The sequence below is a fragment of the Lycorma delicatula genome, chromosome 2, assembly GCF_047948215.1.
Source record: "Lycorma delicatula isolate Av1 chromosome 2, ASM4794821v1, whole genome shotgun sequence".
NCBI classification, from domain to species: Eukaryota; Metazoa; Arthropoda; class Insecta; order Hemiptera; family Fulgoridae; genus Lycorma; species Lycorma delicatula.
In genome coordinates this window covers 42,521,099-42,542,616 of record NC_134456.1, presented here as the reverse complement: position 1 = coordinate 42,542,616, position 21,518 = coordinate 42,521,099, and the positions used below count along the sequence as shown (strand labels likewise).

Here is a 21,518-nt window from a genome sequence, read left to right as displayed (position 1 = left end):
TTAATGTTTAAAACTAAAATTTAACTGTTAAAGAAAATCTTAATTAAATTATGCTTTACTGTTTTCATTTAATTTTATTATTTGAACTTACTAAATTTTGAAATTTTCATAGTCCAAATTTTATCCTGCCATAATTTTATATGGACATTGAACAAACTTTTTATTTATACCATTTTTCTTGTCTTAAAGAGACCTTAATATCACACAAAGTATTACCGTTTAAAATACTTGAGTTACAACCTCTGGGCCAACTTCCCAAGGAGTTGAAATTCTATTTCTCATCGAAAGATAAAGTAGTTAACCAATCAATACCTTATACTGAAAACTACAATATTCTATCTGGAACGGTGTTAAGGGGTTTCTATTCCTTTAACTTACTCTGTATAGTACTATTGTACTGTATTATGTAAATAGGGCTGAAAGAGACAAAAATGTGTCGCTACTGTTACCAAAATGATAAAGAACTTTTTCTTTAAAAAGAATATTTACAAATGGAAGAAGGGATCATCACCTTTAATCTAATAATATTTTCCCACCATAAAAATGGAGATGTTACAGATGTGTGTAATTTTGTTTAATCGGTCACTAAAAGTTTGGTAGTTTATTAGAGGTTAATAAAATAATTCTGTTCAAGGTTTTGGATAATATTTATGTTTATATAGAATTATTAAATTATAATTTAGGTACAAGAGGTAAGAAACGGCATCTTTTTTTAAAATAAATTTTAAGGGGCATTCAACTGGCTGGACAGGGAACCTAATTTTTTTTAGACTTTTTAAGATGGGTCAAATAAATTTATTAATGTTCTAAAGGAGTTATACAGGGACACTAGTTTCTAAATTTTGTGCAAGGGGGACTTAATTAAGAAGAGATATGAAATAAAATGGTTTAAAAAACAGTTGTTTAATGCCTCACATTCCATTCTCCTCATTTATTAACGACATCTGTGATTGGATTAGATGGCTAACAGTAGGGGATTTTAAAAATGCTTTTTGTACATGGACAGTATTTTTATTATTGGTTGATTTGTTTAATATTATAATAGTAGTGCAATTGTATGTTGCTCAGGTATGGAGTTGCTTAGAGTAAGAGGACTTGAAACGGTTCCAGAGATATTTTATAAAAGACTGCTTGGTTCAGTCATTATATTTCAAAAATGTTCTATTCATTGGAACATAGGGCATGTGCAAAACAGCGAATCTAATCATTAGTAAAAAGTTAACTGTTGTAGGGAATGGTTGAATTATGTAGAGTTCATGCTGAAAAATTAGTGGATTCTATAAAGCAAAGGTAGTTGTGGAAAAAGAAGGGTGATGAATTAAACAGTAAAATAAAGTTGATAAGAAATGGGATGTGCATGAAATGGAGGAATACAGCCAACAGGGCACAATTTCATACAGTATATTCTATGTTGTATACTGATAAGAAATGAAAGCAATATAAATGACAAGAACAAAAGAAATTTCATTAAATATAGTTTTTCAAGTTAGGGCATCTTATTGCCACTTAATTTTAGGCTAGATAGGGAAGAGGGAAATGTATCTGTTTTGTATGCAATACTGGGAAAAGAAAGGATATTATTCATTTTTCAGTAAGATGTAATTGAAATATGAAGGATGTGGTTTAACAGAGAATATTTGGGAAAGCAATTTGGTGATAGAATTCCTCAATAGAAAAGGGTGGGGATGTTTAACAGGATATATTCATGCTGCATTAAAGTACAAGGAAAATATGATTCTAGAAATTAAGTCTGTGAAAAACTTTTGTATATTATTTATTGAGGGTTATGTATGGACTGTCATGTAATACAGGTAGTAGTGTATGAATACATGTACGTGTCTGCACAAGTGTCTACATCTTGTTACATATATTATCAAAAAAATAAATAAATAAAGGAAAGATTATGAAGGGATATAAAAGAATTTTTTTCTTCCTTCCATGTTATACTTATTTTTTATGGTACAACCTATTTGTATGTAAATGCAACAAATTTTTATTTTATATTTTTTGAAAGTTTAAATTGATTTAAATTTTTATTGCAAAAATTAATTATGTTATAATATACAATTATTGTTTAATTTATTTTATCAATGCATGATTCATGGGTAGACATTTGACAGCAAGGGGTCTAATAATTCATTGAAAAATTACCAGCTAGGCGGATAGCCTTTGCCAAGACTAATATGAATTCTGCTAAAACTTTGTTTATTTAAAAAAGTTTGCTTTTTATTACAGTTTTACTTTATTTTAATTTTTTTATATTGCAAATTTAAAAAGATATAAATTCATATTATTACTACTAGAATTTTTACAATTTTTTTTTTATAAAAAAAAAGATTTGAGGTAATGCAAATCAAATTATGATGGTATCATATCCTTGTGACCTCTTTTAAATAACATTACAGCAGAATTCTCATGCCTGAACCAGTCAGTAACATGACCATGCAAGATAACCAATAGGTTAATAATGCAGAATGATTACTATCATCCTTTATTATGCTTATTCGTAGTTGTTTAAAAACCATAAAAAAATAACTATTTTAAATAGTTATAATAGTTATTATATTCTTTCTTTATTTTTAAACATATATATTTTATCAAGCTCAGTAATACTAACTGTAGTAGGTGTAACAACTTCAGATAAATAACTGGTTGTACTGTAAAGTTTTTTCTGCAAAAATATTTTTTAATTTAATATATTCCCTCCCACACTTCAGTTTTCATTTAACACTTACATCTTTTTCTTTTTATTAAGATACATGGAAAATGAAAGTGTACACACTATTTAAATGATGCAATAAAATTGATGCCATGTTAAGAAGAGAATAAACAGTGCTATTCATAGGACATCTTTTAAAACAAGATGAAAAAAGTCTGTATTATTGTGAACAATTTGATTGTTATATAAAGAGAGCATAATTTTTGCAATATTACACTGCACAAATATTAAAACAATATACTGTATGTTTGTATTTCCATGATATGTTAGAAATATTCATCACACGTTAATGAATATATGGCTGTGGATAGGATTATTATTAGAAGAAATATGTATTAGAAGTTTATTTATGTTATTAAGACAAAAATTAAAAAACTAAAGAAACACGATAATTATAAAAAAATAATTAAAATTATCTTGTATCCTCATTTATTGATGTACCTACTAAATGTTAACTGAATTTATATTGTTGATCTTTGCTTTCCTGCTTCATTTTCTCGTGTCACACCAATGTTACATTTAGATAATATCCATATAAGTCACCATTCTCCAATTACTATAATTATTGTGAGCCAATTTTACCTTGCAGATTTCTTAGTGGAGAGCTGTTAATGATTTGGTATTTGTTATTTTGAATACCAATTATATATTACTTAAATTCATTTGTATTTATTAAACCTGATATTGATTAATTTCAGAATATTGTATAATATTCTGAAATTAATTAGTGAGTTCCTAAATGAGTTATCTAAAGCAGTAAAAAAATCTTCAATGGCAATATTGTTGACTGAAACCAATATCTGAACTATAACAAAAGCATCAACTTGGTCATTAAATTTTAGTTAAAACTTGCAACTAGTTAGTTTGTTTATATGATGGTTTTACTAAAATGTGGTATTCACTCATATGTAATAAAAATTACATTAACTGATTTTCTGCAACATATTACTAAGAAAAATCATTTGCAAAGAGTATGAAATAATGCTTTGGTGCAGCAACAATAAATTGTAATACAAAGGTTGATATAAGTGTTGGAAATTGGTTTTGGATTTCTGAGATTTCTCTTATTATGACAGTGCACATTTCATGTGCTCATAAGAATTGTTGATTGTCAACTGCACAAATTTAAAATGGCTAAAATATTTAAACGATCATCAGTTACGACCATAGATGCGTGATATTTCAAGTATATTACTGGAAGAATAAAATATTACAGGGTAAAAAACTGGAAAGAAAGATAAGCACAATTGAGCTTTATCATTTACAAGAGGATCAACCATCTATACAGATTTATACTGTACATACCAAACAAGAACTAGGTGAAGCCAGCACTTCAATGATAGTCATTAGTATAATCTGGATGGCCTGGACAGTAGAGTGCATGTCCAAACAACTGAAAGGATTTGGGGAAGCATAAAATAGCAAAATAAGAGTATTGAGGCATGGCTAAATAGTCTACACACTCAATCTTGCTGACTTTAAAAGACACTTTAGTACTGAAAATAAATATTTTTATCTAATTTTTTTATTGTTTTTATCTAATTATTCTGAGACTAATATAAGTAAAAACATTAACAAACCATATTATAATAAGTCACTCATTTCATTTTCTACGTTCTTATGCATTACATAAAATGCAGATGAGTGGCATACAGATATGTAAAGGAAATTAATATACCTGAACCTACAGGTATTTACTTTTTACTGGTGGTTTTTACTTTTGAAATGTCTGTATTCTTATCTACCTGCTACCTTAACCATCATTTGCATTGTTATATACAATAAAAACATAAATGTGTAGTCAGTTCCTGTTACTTGTCAAAAAAGGATAAACACAAAAAATGAATGTTTCTGTTAAGTAATATACTGTAAGTAAGGAAGCAATTCTGATAATTACAGCAACATGTCACTGACTGCTTGTGACACTGGATCTAAAATAATACTTGGAACTCTGTATCAGACAGTACAGACTCTGCTAAATTCAATAAAACACTAAATGAAAAATAAAAGTTAAATAAAACTATTACAAATAATAGAGATTCTAATCCAGTTTCTAACAATGCAAAAGTTTTTAAAGTATTAAATTCATTTCATAAGCCTGTAACATCATTTCATTACGAGAATTTAATTTCAATATGATTGTATTAACATATTTGTAATGAGATTAAATATTTAATCCCGTACTGTGGTACATATTCTGCTTTAAAATAAGTATAAAGATATTACACCTTGTTTCATAAACACACACTGCAAAAAAACAATAACACCCAGATTTCACAAAATTTTAAAACAAAACATTTCAACCTGTTAATTTTACAGCATAGTTATAAATAATGACTGGGATTTTATAATTTTAAAACTTTTATTACACAAATATTTTAAAAATCTGGTAAAATTTTAACTAAACCATATGGGAGAAAATGAAGAAAACAATTGAGGGTGAGAAATTCACATAATAAAAATCTGAAAAAGTTTGTTAAAAAATATAAACTAGTAATACAGAAAATATTGATAATGATTAGAAATATGTTTATACCAAATACTTTTACTACCTTTCTCTTTGTTTAATGAACAAATTAAAGTGCATGGAAAACACATGAATGCCCCATGCTGAGTCAAACCCAGGAACTTTGTTTTAACAGACGATTTGATAACGAAAAACCTTTAATAAAATTGGTACCATTCATTTAATAATATTACTTATAAAATAAATTATGGGTTTACGGTATTAAGAAAAAATTGGTAAATTAAACACTTACGCAACGTTTACTATGGCAAGATCTAGCATTAAAATTCGACGTTTGAATAATTTAATTAGAAAGATTACATACATAAAAGGAGAATTCTGAGTACGATCAATGAAATAGTATTAAAAAGCTACACTAACAATACCAAGTAAAATCAACACAGATCAGCATGCCATAACCTACCACCAACAAATCGTATATAACTGTTACCATATAAATTACATACTAATTAATTAATAAAAGTAAAGTGAGTAAGATAATGGGTTAAAACAGAGTATATTAGTGGTTAAACATTAGTTTTACTAACTTACGATCCCAATATGCAACCACGAGGTTTGAACCAACAAAGTACTACGTTCTCCCAGACAGCCAGCACTATTGCTGCGCCAAAGAGTATTTAAGCACTAAAGAAAACCGCTAAAAATACATGGACAGAAAAAGGAAGATGAATGTAGTAAAATATAACAATTAGGGTTTAACTTGTATGACAATTAAAATTAAGGGTAATTAAATTAAAATTTCAGATTACAACTAGTTAAAAATCATTCCAGAGAAAAATCGAACATGATAATGGTTTATGTATTAAATGTTTCAGATTAGCCATACATAAATAAAAGATCAACAATCGGTTAAGTTTTGTGGTGTAATGTATATTTTTGTGGCAGCATCCACTCTTTTTACTATACATTTATGTAATCTTTTATATTTACCACATCTCGCTCTTTTATACATAGTTTCTTAATAATAAGGTTTTTTCAAAAGGTATTTAGAAAACAGCTTTTTTTAATGTCTGGGAAGAAATTTTTGTTTTGGCCAGAATTGTATCAGCTGTTTAGCCAAGAGGTTTTGAAATTTAATTGGTGGTGGTTAACCTCAAAAGTGTGAATAATACGTTAAGGGATAGATCTAACTGATGTATTGCACTATTCAAAATAAGTTACTTTAATAGCTGTCTAGTAATTGTTTCTAAACCGCTTTTAAGAGACTTTAAGATTTTTATTTCTTTCGAATTTGAGTTTTTAATTAAAATCTCATATTTTTTAACTATACTTGTGATGCTATGTGTCGTAAATGCAACAAAATTAATTTTTTCCTGTAGTCGTTTTATTCACAAAGTTAAACCAAGAAATCTTTTGATGGATAAACCTACTGCCTACTTTCGTTTACTAAATGGATCTGAACAGTTTCAAGTGACATTTTTGTATAAAGATGAAACTCTCAATGTAGAAAGAGAATTCAATTTTAACAGACGTTTGTCAGAAAAGGTAGAAGATTTTCTGAATCGAGTAAAAACAAACCTTGAGAAAGTATTACTTAAAAAGAAAAAAAAGAATAAAGAACAATCGGGAAATGAAGCAAGTACATTTGAAGTCTCTGCACAGATAATTAAAAATAACACACCTGTTTCTGGTTCAGAAATTTGTAAAGATGTGTTATTTAGTGGATGTAATACAGGATTAATACTTAAAATGAATGATATAGATTTTCTAATATCAGTCAATTGCCCTTGGGTTATTTCAGTTGTATTGCCTACAAGCATGATGGTAGGTTTTCCTGTTTACCCATCAAAATTTGAGATCTTATTTGGAAATAAAACAGATTCTTTATTTGATTGGTATAAAACTAAAGTTAGTAATCAACATCAGTTATTACTGAAGAGTTGTGCATGGCAAAAGTTGGGGACGGGTTTTACATATATTCCAACTATTGAAGATTTAGGTTGCCATCTTAAACTTGAATGTACACCCAGTGATGGTGTATCGTATGGCCCTGCATTCTTAGCAACATCCACAAATGCAGTGGAAGCAGGACCAGGCTTTTGTCCATTTGAAAATCGTCATGCATTTACCAATAAGAGGCTTAAAGGAAATGAGTAAGTTATTTCTTTATATTGATATATATATTTTTTATTTGTAGAAAATTGGCAGTTTAATGATCAGTATAATTATGCTGCTGTCTTTCTGCTTGCAGTTTTGAGTTTCATATGATGAACATAAAATTAATTATTAACTCATTAAATGACATATGAGCAGAATATATTGTTCAGCTTTTCACAATGGATGTTTATTAAGAAATAATTAAATATTACAGATAAATGTTTACTATATTAAGTGAAATAAAATTAAGCATCTGTTTGTGAATGATGAAACTATCGTTTTGATACCATATTTGAATGAATATTTATTAATTATTTTTATCTTATTATTAACACTTCAGACATGATACACATTTATTTTAATGAAAAAAATTAGATAAATAAGATTGCAGATGATAAAAAGTAGATCCATGCATTGGATCTACCATGGATTTGAAAACAGCTGTTTTTTTAAACATGAATTTTTGAATAATTTAAGTATATTATTTACCCAAGCCAGTCATATTTAAATGATTCTTATTCATTTCATTATGTTTAATTTTTCAAGTTAGATTAAAATTTGGTTTTAATGATATTTCTGTGCTTGAAAATATTACTGAAAACATTTTTTAAAGATTTTTTTTCATTTCTAAATTAACATTTTTTTACAGTTCGTGATAACTGTTTTATTATAAATATTAAAATTATATTTTTTTTTTGTTTTAAAAATTGTAAAATGTGAGAAAAAATATAGTTAAAAACATAGTTAAATGTTTTGGTTCTAAAAATTGATAATTTCTATGTTTAAATTACATATTAATTATAAAACTAAAATTATATATATATGCTATATTATAACCATTTTAAGTTGTGTTATTAAATGAAATTCTTTATTTAAATCAGTTTATTATGCAAAGAGTTTAGGATTACAATAATATAATGATAAGTTATTATTTTTTACTGGTATAATTATTATTTGTTGTTAAAAAAAGCAGTAATTAATTGCAATAGAAAAATAGTTTTTCTTCAAAATTAAATAAGTTTTAATAAAATAGCCATATTCAATGCTCTGTCATAGTAAATAGTGTTATAATATTATATAGAGGAAAAAACAAATTAAATGAGATATAAAACTATGGACTAAATGTTTGTTAAAAAAGAGATAATATTTGTAATAAAAACACCTCTTTACATGGATTATAAATTAGTTAAAAAGTTACCAAAATGATGGAAAAAAATTACTTTACAATCCTGATCTAATTACTTTAATTTTATGTTAATCCATATTGTAATTCATTGCTTTTCATTTTATTAGGGTGTTGAAGAGGTTTCGTTTTTAATTACACCAATATTAAATGATCTTGAATAAATAGTTATTTTAAATTGTTATAGAGGACAAATGGCTTGCTTTCAAATTATATAAAAATAGTTCTTACAGAGGTCTTTTGATAATAATTATCAGTACTGTGTAGAATGTAATTGAAATTTCTACTGAGAAAATTTCTTACTGGCAGTAAAAGTATTGTAGATTAGAATTTGCCCAATTATGAATATTGAAAGATCATTTGTATTTAGTTGTAAGTGGGTTAAAAATTGCAAATACGTGTGCAAACATTAGAAAACGCTTTGAAGATCGTTATTAAGTACCCTTTGTAACAAAACTATTCAAGATTAATCTGAATTAGTTTGGAACCAAGGAATCTTAATGAACAAATTTATGTCTGATACATAAATTATATAAGATTAGATCTCATGTTGATAATGAATTTATTGAAGTGATAATGTTTAAATAGTTTGACTGATAATGATAACAGATCTTGCTCAAATTAAAATTATTCTAATTTGTAAGAACATTGTTGTTACAAAAGGAATTCTGAAAATTTATCTTAATTGAGGAAAAAATATACATGAACTAATAAATTTGGTAACAATACATTTGGTAGAAATTACTAAAAAAAAAAAATAAAAATAAACAACTCATAATTAGTTCAATGTGGTATGTAGTGAATGAATTACGTCAATTTAGCCACAAATGTTAAACGAACTGCAGCATAGAAAACAGTTAGATATCTGAAAATTTTTGTCTTCTATGAAGAATTTTTCAGGATTGACTAGATATACAAATCTGATAGAGCAGGTGAATCACATAATGTATTCTACGGAAGTTCTAAGAGATTTTCTTTTACCCAGGGAGCAGTAGCAATTTCCTGGGAATCAAGAAAGTAAGAGTGTGCAGCCTCATCCAGCATGGAAACTGAATTTATAGTCACCAGAAAACATATTCATCTTAAAAAACTTATTGGCTGAATTTTTTAGTATCCCTTTTGTCATGATGCATGTTGCATGTAGTATCTGAAAGGAATCTTTCATTAATTGATACTCTTCATAATGTAGGATTTAGTGTTCCCGTTAAAGCTCAACATGGCAAGGAACATGGGAGGGGGGTGGTGACCAGAACTTCACTAGGCAGGTGTCTTTCCCTACAGGATTGGGATATAGGATTTAGTGCAGCTAGCCTACTTCTCCTCACATCTTGGATTGGTGACTGCGGGTTCATTTAGTGTTAGTTACTCAGGTAACCAGGGTCTACCCAGACAGTTTCATTGGCTGGTACTACACCCTCTTGATCCAGCAGCAGCAAAGAGGTGCATAGAGTGACAGGAGAATACTCAAGGTCTCCAGCTGCTCATACTCACTGCAGGCAGTCATCACACAAGTGGGCTTGCCCATTATTTCAGTGGGAGGAAGACAGCGAGAATTTTGTTAGGATGGCTAATTAGGATAGGGAATCTCAGGCCATGGCAGGATTCACTGAAGTTAGGAAATCCAGGCGGAAAAGGAAGCCAGAGCCTGTTTCTTCAACTTCGTCAAAGGAAGAGGTTTGTGACATGGATACGGGGTCATCCATCTGGGTTAAACCCACTCCGACAGTGGAGGCATTTCAAAAGGTGAAGGGCAGACCTGGCACATCTGTCCCACTGGTCAAGGCAGCCCAGGGCAACCTGGACTACCTCATTCAGTTATGGAACAACCTGGCAGTCTTGGCCCAGGCGTGAGGAAGACAATTCTTCCTCATCTGGCCCATCTAAAAGAAACCCTGGTCTCCAAACCTAAGGAGGTTCGGATCTCAAGAAGGACTTTCAGGCTGCCCTTCGCTACAGCTGAAAGGGCCTTAAGATAGGGGACATTAAAGAGACCAGCAAGGGTCTAGTTGTGGTAGCCGACAATAAGGAGACAGTCCAAGTAATTCAGGACTCTCCTGCAGTGAAAAGCTTGAGGTCAAGGTTGACCCCAGGCGTGGTTGTAGGCCCCATGTCTTAATTTATAACATTGATCGCAGTCTCTCCGATGAAGTTCTGACCCTTATTAGGGAACAGAACACGGACTTGGTCGAGGCTGTGTTCAAGAAGGAATGCACGCTTGGCTTCAAAACAGTGAAGCATGATGCTCTATGGTATCTTGGAGTGTTAGAGTTAGGTGCTGGTCTCTTCCAGAAGTTCTTGTCCAAGGGTAGAGTCTTTCTGGATTTCACATTCTGTCACGTCAATGAGTACCTTGACGTGCAGTGATGCTTTAAGTGTTGTCGCTTATGCCACAGGGCCAAATTCTGTAAGTATGCGTTGGTCTGCGCTTATTGTGGGCCACAGGCGCGACGACTGTCCACAGAAAAAAGATGCTACGACTTGCTTCAGCTGTAAAAGGTTGCGCAAGAGTCGTAGACATTCCGTGAACAGCAACGATTGTGGTTGTTACAAAAGAGCATTCAAGATTTATTTCAACTCTCGATGGCTAGATTCAGTAAACTAAATGTCCAGGATGCCTATGAAGTTCAAATTTGTGTGCAGCCTTGCTTGCGGACTATCGTTGGAAAAGGATCGTGTATTTTCACAAGGTTAGGTCTTCTAAGCTTGATTCCTGGTGCTCTTTTGTGCAAGAGCAGGGAAATAAGGACCCATGGGGTGTCGTTTACATAGTTCTTGGTCATAAAAAGAAAAAAGACATTCTTCTGTTTGCTCTCTCGACCCAGGATGGAGTTGTAATAGTCAAAGACCGTGTCCTCACCCTTCTGATGAACGATCTGCTTCCAGATAATAATGAGGTTGGTGAAACCTCTTATCATGAACATGTTCAAAGGGAAGTTGTAGGTTTTCACTTTGAGAATTTGTCTTCTGAAATTGCTGAGGCGGAAGTATGCCTAGTAATTTGTTGCCTGGCTAGGAATAAAGCCCCCGGATATGATTGTATCACAGTAGAACGTCTTGTTGGCATCTTGTCAGTGATTCTTGGTCCCCTAACTGGGGTTTTTAATAGGTTGCTTTTTGCTGGATATTTCCCAGTGTGTTGGAAATGTGGTGAGTTGAAACTGCTCTTCAAAGGTGGTGACAAGGACCCCACTGTAAGTTCTTCTTACCGGCCTCTGATGCTCATGCCTGTAGTAGGTAAGGTTTTTGAAAAGGTCTTGTACCTCCTTATTAATAGTAGGTTGACTTCTAACTATATGCTGATGGACAACCAGTATGGTTTACGCCCTGGCAAGGACACAAAGGATGCTATTCTTAGAGTAATGGATTTGGCTTTGACTAGCGAGTGGAAGTATATACTTGGCGTCTTTTTGGACATATCCAGGGCCTTCAATAACTTGTGGAGGCCCTCTGCCTTGTTTCAGTTGTAGCAGCGTTGCTGCACACAAAATGAGATTAAGACTCTCTCGAGCTCTTTCAGTGACAGAACCGTCGTCCTTCATGACAGCAGCTCAGAAGTAGGAAAGACTCTGTCAAAAGGTTGTCCACAAGGCAGTGTTTGAGGTCCACATGTCTGGGTCGTTGAGTTCAACTCTCTAATACAGTTGTGGATGCCCAGTTGCTGCTGCATCGTGGCTTATGCTGACGATGGGTTGTTGCTGGTTGAGGGTAACTCGCATGCTGGGATAGAGGGTTATGGAGTCTTCAGCATAAGATGATTTTCAGCGCAGACTATAATGTCTCTTAAAGGTTGTCTAGCCGTGACCTATCACCCACAGGTTGTGATGGACGGCCTTCCAATTAAGTATGTCACTGATCAGAAATATCTGGGTGTCATCCTTGATGAGAGGCTTCAATTCAGGGAGCACCTTCAGTTTGTTGCAAGAAAGACTATAAATGCCTTCTTCATAGAGTCATCCATCCTGATTGGGGGTTGAATTACTGTACCATGCATATTCTTTACAAAGGTGTCTGCGAGGCCATAATGTTGTACGCTGCACCCATCTGGGCTCATCGTTTACAATTCCAGTGTTATAGGGACATTTTATTGCAAGCCCAGCATCTTCTATTGTTAGCTGTTGTTGGTTGCAGTTCTACAGAACTGTCTCGAGAGAGGCAGTCTCTGTGATCGCCGGCAAAACCATTGTAGCTACAGAACGTAGTATGATTCTAATAAGGGAGGCCTTGTTATATCTGGGCATATGCAAGAAATTGAAGACTAAGGTTATGACTCTTGGCAAGTTAGATGGAACGATTCTTCACTGGCCAATACACTTATGGTATATCTCCAAATGTTATGAGGCTGCAAGCAATTAAGTGGGTCTCCCCCCACCACCGCAATATTTACACAACTTAATTCCTTTCAGGACATGGGCGCTTTTAGTAATAGTTCAGCTAGGTTTGGTTTGATTGATTTGGGCTTATGTCCAGACTGTAGGGTCGTTGACACTGTGGACCATGTCCTTTATGTTTGTCCCCAGTATGAGGCTGAACGTACCAGAGTTATTAGGGAGCTCGAGAGATTAAATTCCTTTCTTGATCAGTGAGTCAACTGGAAGACTGGCAGAGAATGGATTATCATGGCTGGCTTCCTCTGTTTCCTCACCCTGAGCAGAACTACTGAAGGGGTATAATTAGAGTAGCACCCTGGGTGGCTAGGGACCGCCTGGACAGTTGATTGCTGGAGGTAGGCACGTTGGCATCAAGCCACAGTTAGTCAATAAAGTAATGGTGATTACTGTTGAAATGTTAGCTGTCAGCAGAACAATGACTGCACTGTCGAGGGTATGGGTAACCTTGCAGCAATGAGTTGTAGTGGTATCTTGATGATGGTAGTTAGTGAAAGTAAATGTCACGCCGGGCTCTACGATGGAACTGAGTGGGAGTAGGAGGTCTCTCTGCCTCTCCCTGGTAGACCTAACCAGAGTCCATAATGAAACCAAGTCAGGAGTATGAACCGAAGTTGCGTTCACTAAGGGAACTAAAAATAAATTTTGTTGTTGCAAACAACATTTTTGGTGATATGTAATAACATATCACCAAAAATGTTAAACAGTCAACTGTTAAAAATGTTAAATGTTAAAATGTTAAACTGAATAATTATTCAGTTCTCTTGAATTTATGAGACATTTAGACAAATTGGCTGTATAAAATGTAAAACTAGGCACGGGGTTCATGCTTCTGCGAACTCGGTTAGCTAGGTGAGAGGGCAACAATGTAGGACATTCAAGATGTCTGGATGAGGCCTGCAGCAAAGGCAAAGCTGAGTTTATAAATCACTGATGTAAATGTCTACCGAGGCATTTACATCAGTGGCATCCCAATGATGCCTGGCTTATTACTATGAGTTTGATTGGCCGGAAGTAGGTGTTCTTGGCACTGAGCCCTGGTTAGAGTAGTTCAAGTATCAGTGCGGGTCGTGCTCGGGAGTGTGATTTTCACTCTCCCGGGTATGATTTTCAAACTTTATTATGGTGATTTGTTGAGTTGGAGTGTACACTGATTAAGGGGCAAATGAGTAGATGTTGGTTGTGATTAACCTAGCTGTAAATCCAAGCAATCCTCAAAGTTGGAACTTAAGTGGGAAGCTAGAGGTTATACTCAACTCCTGAATGGACCAGACCTGAGGTCCTCTGGGACATTTATTCTCGCTGTTGGCACCTCAATCAGTAAATTTATTGATACTGTCATGATATGGTTGACCGAAGTTATTAATATGGTGTTGTGGCATAAATTACTGAAATAATCGTATTGTAAAGTGGGTACATATAGTTTGGATGGTGATGGAATTTAATAGAATTAGGTGCGTGGGGTCTTTGATCTTCCACGAGTAGGCTGTTAGTTTAGCAGTTCCTGAGGGCTACATGGTAGAGTTAGGTGACTGAAGTCTTCTTAGAAGGCAAAACTTGACTGGTGATGGAATTTAATAGAATTAGGTGCGTGGGGTCTTTGATTTTCCACGAGTAGGCTGTTAGTTTAGCAGTTCCTGAGGGCTACATGGTAGAGTTAGGTGACTGAAGTCTTCTTAGAAGGCAAAACTTGACTAAGATAAACTTGAATTTACTGATATGAATGTCTTTTGAGCCATTTGCATCGGTGGCATCTCACGAGGCCAATTGATGACTGTGGAATGTGATCAGTTTGAGAGCAAGAAGATGTCCTCTGATTAAGCCACTCATGGCTATGAACAGAGGGGGTGATATGGTGACCAGATATGTCATGAGAGGGGTTGTTCTCCCTCAGGGAATTGAGATGTAGAATTTATTGCAGTTACTGAATTTTAAGTTTTATACGCTTTATCAGCTTTTAAATGCATATGTGTCTTTTGTTTTATGACCCTGTGTGATTTGTTTTTTTATTTTCTCTGAAAAATATAGTATAAGATTGTGGAATTATTAAAAAACACCCTGCAACATACCAGTTTAATACATAATAAAAGTTATAATACAACGAAGCTTTTTTAAATACAGTAACACATAATTCACTCAACCATTCACTCATTTTTAGCTTCCTAGTTGAAATATCTTTAGATCTTTCAAAACTTCTCTTGTACTGCACAATGAAAAAGTACAGAAAAAAGGGGCTATTACTGTTTTAATGCTAAGTTAATTTGAAATGTAAAACAGTGTCAAATGTTCATCATAAGTATTTTCGCATTCATCTATAAATATTCCCCAACTGAGTTTTGCTGCTGTGTATAAACGCAAAATTAACTTTTGTTGAGTCCTTGACATCACATAACACCAAATCATCCATACACGCCAAATATGCAGCTTTTTCATACATGTATTACTTAATATGCACACCCTTGTCAGAGAACAAGTTTAAAGTAAAAATAATTTTTAAATATCTTGTACACATTAATTTACTTAGAAACATGTTGTATAAATAACAATATAAAAAATATATTTTACATGAGTTACATAATGCCGATCAACCAAGACTTGCACAGAATTTCCAACACTTTCATCAGTAAATTAAGTTAACTTTAATGGTTTCAAAACCATTAAGGAAAATAACAGAATCATAGAAAAAACTATCATTGAATGATAAACCAGAAGAATATATTTAACTTAAATTGACTACTTTACATACTACAGTGGACAAACATTTAACAAAATCAACTTCTGTAAATCTCTTTATAGACACTGAACACTTATACTAAGATATTAACTGCAAAATTCAAATTTTACACATTGTACATAATTGTTATGATTTTTGTAAACAGTATGGCATCTACACTTACAAAATGTGATAAAAAGAATATTCTATTTGAATAAATACAAGCCCAGATCAAATATACTTTTTGACCACATACTGGTAAGGAATATCCCTATGACTTTGTATTGATACTTTTAACAGTGCCATTTCACATTTTGAAAGTGAATTATTTTTTAATATCATTCTTATTAAAATTTTCATCATATTTTTTCATGGTGATTAAAAGAAAAAAGTAATAATTGTTGATCTGAACCTCTAATACCATCCTAATAGCTTATTACCATGTTTTTACTGTTTATTAAGGGAATTTAATCATTTAATATTATTTTCAGAAATTTTTTTTCAGATTTCGAATATTATCATATAATATTTTGGCTGATGTTTATGCAGAAACAGATGAGGCATTAAATTCATTGTTTTCATATTGTCCTCGTTATGCATTGACTCTTGATTATAGGAAACAACTTTTTATTAAGGAAATTATAGGTAAAATATTATAATTTTTAATGTATTATGTAAAATTGTTATTGTTTTATAAGTAGTCAAATGGATAATATCTTATATTATAGTTTCAAAATATAATTATAATTTAGAGATTAAGCAATGTATTAAATATGTATCAACTCAAGTTAACCCAGTAACAAAAATTTAGTATATGCTATGTTACAATATAAAATTAAAGAATGGAACAGTTTTATTTTCATTGAAATGTAAGGTTTAGTAAAAAAAAAGAGTTGAGAACAATTTTAAAAATTCTGTATTATTCCTTCCAAACATGAGGCACTAATTCTTCAAAACAGGCTCCATGGGAATCCAAACAGTGTGTCATCGTAATTTGTTTAATCTTTTCCACATTGTGAAACTTTTCAGCCCTGAAATTTTTATCTGGGGAAAAAAGGAAAAATTGCAGTGAGGTAGATCTAGTGAGTGTGATGGTGTATTGTGAGCAGTAAGTTTGGTAGGTCTCTTCCCATTTTGCCGGCTGAGCTCCTGAGGAAAGTGATGGAGAAGCTGTTCCCGGTCAGTGAGACTGTGACCAGAGTAGACTTAGTTGCAGATGACATCAGGCGTTTTTCTGTGGATGAGGTAGTCTCTGCGGCGGGCAGGCTCAGTAGTGGTAAGAGCCAGGGGCCTGATGAGGTACCAGCTGAGGTGATAAAGGTACTTGTGGATGTAGCCCCCTTGGCTGGTCGCGGAAATTATGACCGGCCTTTTGTTCTCCGAGAGATTCCCAGTGGAATGGAAGAGAGCGAGGCTGGTTTTAATTAAGAAGCCGGGTAGGTCATTCGAGGAGCCAGCGGCGTACCATCCGATTTGTCTGCTTAACACACGAGGAAAACTTTTGGAACAATTACTACTCTCGAGGCTTGAAGAGGAGATCGTGGTCAGCGGCGGCCTTGCGGATAGTCAGTACGGCTTCCGTCAGGGCAAGTCGACTATTGATGCGGTCTCCAAGGTAGTTGGTATCATCAAGGAGGTATTGAGCGGCACCCATAGAGCTAGGAAGATCGCGGATCTCATATTATTCGATATCAGAAACGCGTTCAACACGTTGCCATGGGCCTTATAACAGAAGCCTTGAAGAGGAGGAGAGTCAGTGACTATTTGAGGAGAATTCTTCACGACTATCTCAGTGAGAGGGAGATAGTCTATGATTCGAACAGTAACGTGGTAAGAAGAGTGGTGACCGCGGGTGTGCCGCAAGGTTCTATTCTTGGGCCTTCATTATGGAACTTGGCCTACGACCTGGAGCTACCTCAGGGATCACAAACCATAGCATACGCCGATGACCTAGGCCTATTGGTGGTTGCTCATACGCAATCGATAGAATCATGGACTGGTTCGACGCCAGCGGATTGCAAGTGGCTGTCAATAAGATGCAAGCCATTGTCTTTGCCGGGAGGAGGAGACTTGCTGATGTGACATTCTCGGTTAGAGGCACTGTCGTGGTGCCGGCTACGGCGGTAAAGTATCTGGGTGTCTGGCTAGACAAGAAACTGACGTACCAGGTACACATCAGGTAAATCGCCGGCAAGGCTGAAAGAACAGTCGGAGGGCCATGTCAATCGAAGAGATGTCTGCTGGCATCAGTGGTAGATTCTATAATGCTGTACGGCGTTGCGGTGTGGGAAGCGGGGCTGTGCATTGCCAGAGGTCGGGATATCCTGGAGCGTATACAAAGAAGAATGGCGATACGTGTGGTCTCAGCCTACCGTGCCGTTTCGTTTGAGGCAGCTAAGGTCCTTGCTAGGCTTCCTCCTCTTGACCTGTTAGTCAAGGAGAGGAAGGAGGGCAAGAACAGAAACAAGACTAGGCGAGATCTGTTGGCTTACTGGCAGAGTAGATGGGAGGGTTCCAAAAAAGGGCGATGGACAAGAAGACTGCTGTCTAGCATCCAAAACTGGGTGGATAGAGGGTTGGGGGAGTTGGACTTCTATCTCACCCAGTTCTTTAGTGGACATGGGTGTTTTAACTCCTATCTGTTTGTGAGGGGGAGGAGAGACAGCTGTGAGTGCGTGTATAGCTTGGCAGCAGTCGATTCTGCCGAGCACACATTTTTTGTGTGCCCTAGATGGGAGCTTCTGAGAATGCAGGTATGCAAGAGGCAGAGAGAATGCAAGAAGTGGGTGCCATCTCCCCGGACAGTATCAGAGAGACAATGCTAAGAAGTGAGACATCCTGGGCTGTCGTGGCCACATTTATCAGGACAGTCGTGAAAAAGAAAACCGAAGAGGAGGCAAGGTTTTATCTATAATTGCCAATAAGGTTGATGGTAATAGAAATATGTTGAGTCGTAGACTGCTATTGAAGTCGTGATACATCGCCGTGTTACTAGTTTTGTAATTTCACTTTTGACTGAGCATTCGAGACGTGTTGTTGTCCAAAGGGGGGTGGTTTTAGTCTGTAGTCTGTTGATGGCGGTTGGATTAGACCACCAGCAGGAGTCCGACACTTCGTGCGTAAATGCATTTCCACCTCCGTCCCAAAAAAAAAGTGAGTATGGTGGTTATAGAATTACTAGGATGCCATGTTCTGTCAAAAACTGCTGAACAATGATTGTGTGCTGTTTGCAGTTTGTATCAGTTCAGTATGGTGGGGCAATGTGTATGTCATGTTGAAGTAAGTGAATCTGTTACCTTTCACTTAGAAGATTGAAACCTTGTCTCCAATTGTAGCTTAAATCCTGGTTCATTAAAATCATTTTTTATTTTAAGATATTTTCATTAGATTCAGTGTGTTTTTAACAAACCAGGTGGTGATCTGTTTTCTAGTTCCCTTTTTCTTGTTTGTGAGCAGTTTTGAAATAAACTTAGCACCTCTTTCCCAAATTAGCATTAAAAAGTTCTATGATTGGATATGTATGTTAATATTTACTTATCGATTTCCTTTTTTTTGTGAATAATTTACCTAATAAGCTTGATGCTTTTGCATGAAAAATTGAAATTACAACAAACATCTACAATCTTTGAAACAGTCAAATATATGTGCACATATTATGGACTTATTTCCATACCTCACTAGTAACATCTGGTAGGTTTCTGTGGCAATTTTCCCAAATTTTTGACAGAATTTGATACAAGTTGTACATTTTCTCTCTCACAATATAATTTATTGAGACCAGAAGACATTGACACTCAGTTGATTGTGACAGCTGACTAAGAGATTACTTAGCCTAAGAGTATGAGTAGTTTTGTTCTTCCTTGTATTTCAAACTCCCTCAATGAATCATGAGACCTTGCCAATGGTGACAGGGCTTGAGTGCTCAGTGATACAGAGTAGCTGGACTGAAGGTGCACCGTATCGGAGAGGTATCTATTGAAGCCAGACTAAGGAATGATTCCTGAAAGAGGGCAGCAGCTCTTTCAGTAGTTGTTAAGGGCATAGGCCAGGACGACTTAAACGACTATATCAACATCACTAAGTCCTCTGAGTACTGCACAGCTGAAAGCAATGGAAAACTACTGCTGCTTTTTTCCCAAGAAAATGTAGCTCTCTGCATTTTCATGCAACAAAGATGGAGGCGCCTTCCTTGGTAAAATATTCTGGAGGTAAACTGTTCTCCCGTTTAGATCCCCAGGTAGAGACTACTAAGGAAGGGGTCACCAGAAAATTAAAAAATAACATTCTACAAGTCAGAGCGTGGAATGTAGAAGCCTAAAAAAGTCTTGGTAGGTAAGAAAATTTAAAGAGGGAAATGGAGAAGATAAATGTAGATGTAGTAGAAATTAGCGAGGTTCGGTGGGAAGAGGAAAATGACTTTTGGTCAGGTGATTTTAGAATAATTACCATAGCTTCAAATAATGGGCAGGCATGAGTAGGTTTCGTAATGAACAATAAGATGGGGAAGAGAGTAGAGTATTTCAAAATGCATAGCTATAGAATCATTGTAATAAGGATAAAATCAAAACCTAAACCAACAGCGATTGTTAACGTCTATATGCCTACAAGCACCCATGATGATGATGAGGCAGAGTGTGTATATGAAGAAATTGACAAAACAATTAAACACAAAAAAGGGGATGAAAATTTCATAATAGTTGGAGATTGGAATGCAAGCATTGGAAAAGGCAAGGAAGGAAATGTTGTGGGTGAATACGGGCTGGGCAAAAGGAATGAAAGAGAAAGAAGGGACCGACTTTAGTGTATTGCACGAAGTATAATTTAGTAATTGCCAACATCCAGTTTAAAAATCATAATAGAAGAATGTACATATGGAAAAAGCCAGGTGATACTGCAAGATATCAGATAGATTATATCATGGTTAAGCAAAGATTTAGAAATCAACTCGTCGACTGCAAAGCTTACACTGGAGCAGACATTGATAGCAACCATAATTTAGTGATAATGAAGTATAGTTTGGGGTTTAAAAACCTAAAGAAAAGGTGTCAGATGAATCTGTGGCATTTAGAATGAATCTAGGCAGAATCTAGGCATTAGCTTCTCTTGAAGAAGAGGAGGTAAAGAAGATTTTTGAGGAGGACATCACAAGATGTCTGAGTAAAAAAGATAAGATACTTAGACATCACAAGATGTCTAAGTAAAATGTTTCTACATTTTCTACCTTATCTTTTTGGGTGAATGTTAAAAAGGAAATTCTTAAATCAGCAGAAGCGAACTTAGGCAGAACAAAGAGAACTGTTAGAAATCCTTGAATTTCAGACGATATATTGAAGTTGATGGATGAACGTAGAAAATATAAGAATGCTATTGAAGAAAGTAAAAGGAACTATTGACAGTTATGAAATACTATAAACAGGAAGTACAAACTAGTGAAAGAAGAGTGGATTAAAGAAAAGTGTTCAGAAGTGGAAAGAGAAATGAACATTGATAAAATAGATGGAGCATTCAGGAAAGTTAAGGAAAATTTTGGGGTACATAAATTAAAATCTAATAATATGTTAAACAAAGATGGTACACCAATATATAATACGAAAGGTAAAGTCAATAGATGGGTGGAATATATTGAAGAGTTATACAGAGGAAATGAATTAGAAAATGGTGTTATGGAGGAAGAAGAGGAAGTTGAGGAGGATGAAATGGGAGAAACAATACTGAGATCTGAATTTAAGAGAGCATTAAAAGATTTAAATGGTAGAAAGGCTCCTGGAATAGACTGAATACCTGTAGAATTACTGCGCAGTGCAGGTGAGGAAGCGATTGATAGATTATACAAACTGGTGTGTAATATTTATGAAAAAGGGGAATTTCTGTCAGACTTCAAAAAAAGTGTTATA

The 21,518-nt window shown here is 34.3% G+C and overlaps 2 protein-coding genes across 3 annotated transcripts in view; one reads left to right on the top strand and one right to left on the bottom strand.

Moving 5' to 3' along the window:
• Positions 1-5,861, bottom strand: part of La (La autoantigen-like) — a 47,068-nt gene extending 41,207 nt beyond the window's left edge. The window contains exon 1 of one of the 2 annotated variants that reach the window (XM_075355186.1): positions 5,778-5,861. The gene's annotated coding sequence lies outside the window, so the exon portion shown is untranslated. Of the gene's footprint in view, positions 1-5,773 lie in introns of both variants that reach the window. The other variant, XM_075355187.1, reaches the window with a different exon arrangement.
• A 454-nt stretch (positions 5,862-6,315) lies between these two features.
• The window catches only part of LOC142318752 (2',5'-phosphodiesterase 12), a 55,647-nt gene continuing 40,444 nt past the window's right edge, over positions 6,316-21,518 (top strand). Inside the window, exons 1-2 of the mRNA XM_075355185.1 lie at positions 6,316-7,339; positions 16,130-16,269. Coding sequence (XP_075211300.1) covers positions 6,522-7,339; positions 16,130-16,269 — 958 coding nt within the window. The 5' untranslated portion in view covers positions 6,316-6,521. The remainder of the gene's footprint in view (positions 7,340-16,129; positions 16,270-21,518) is intronic.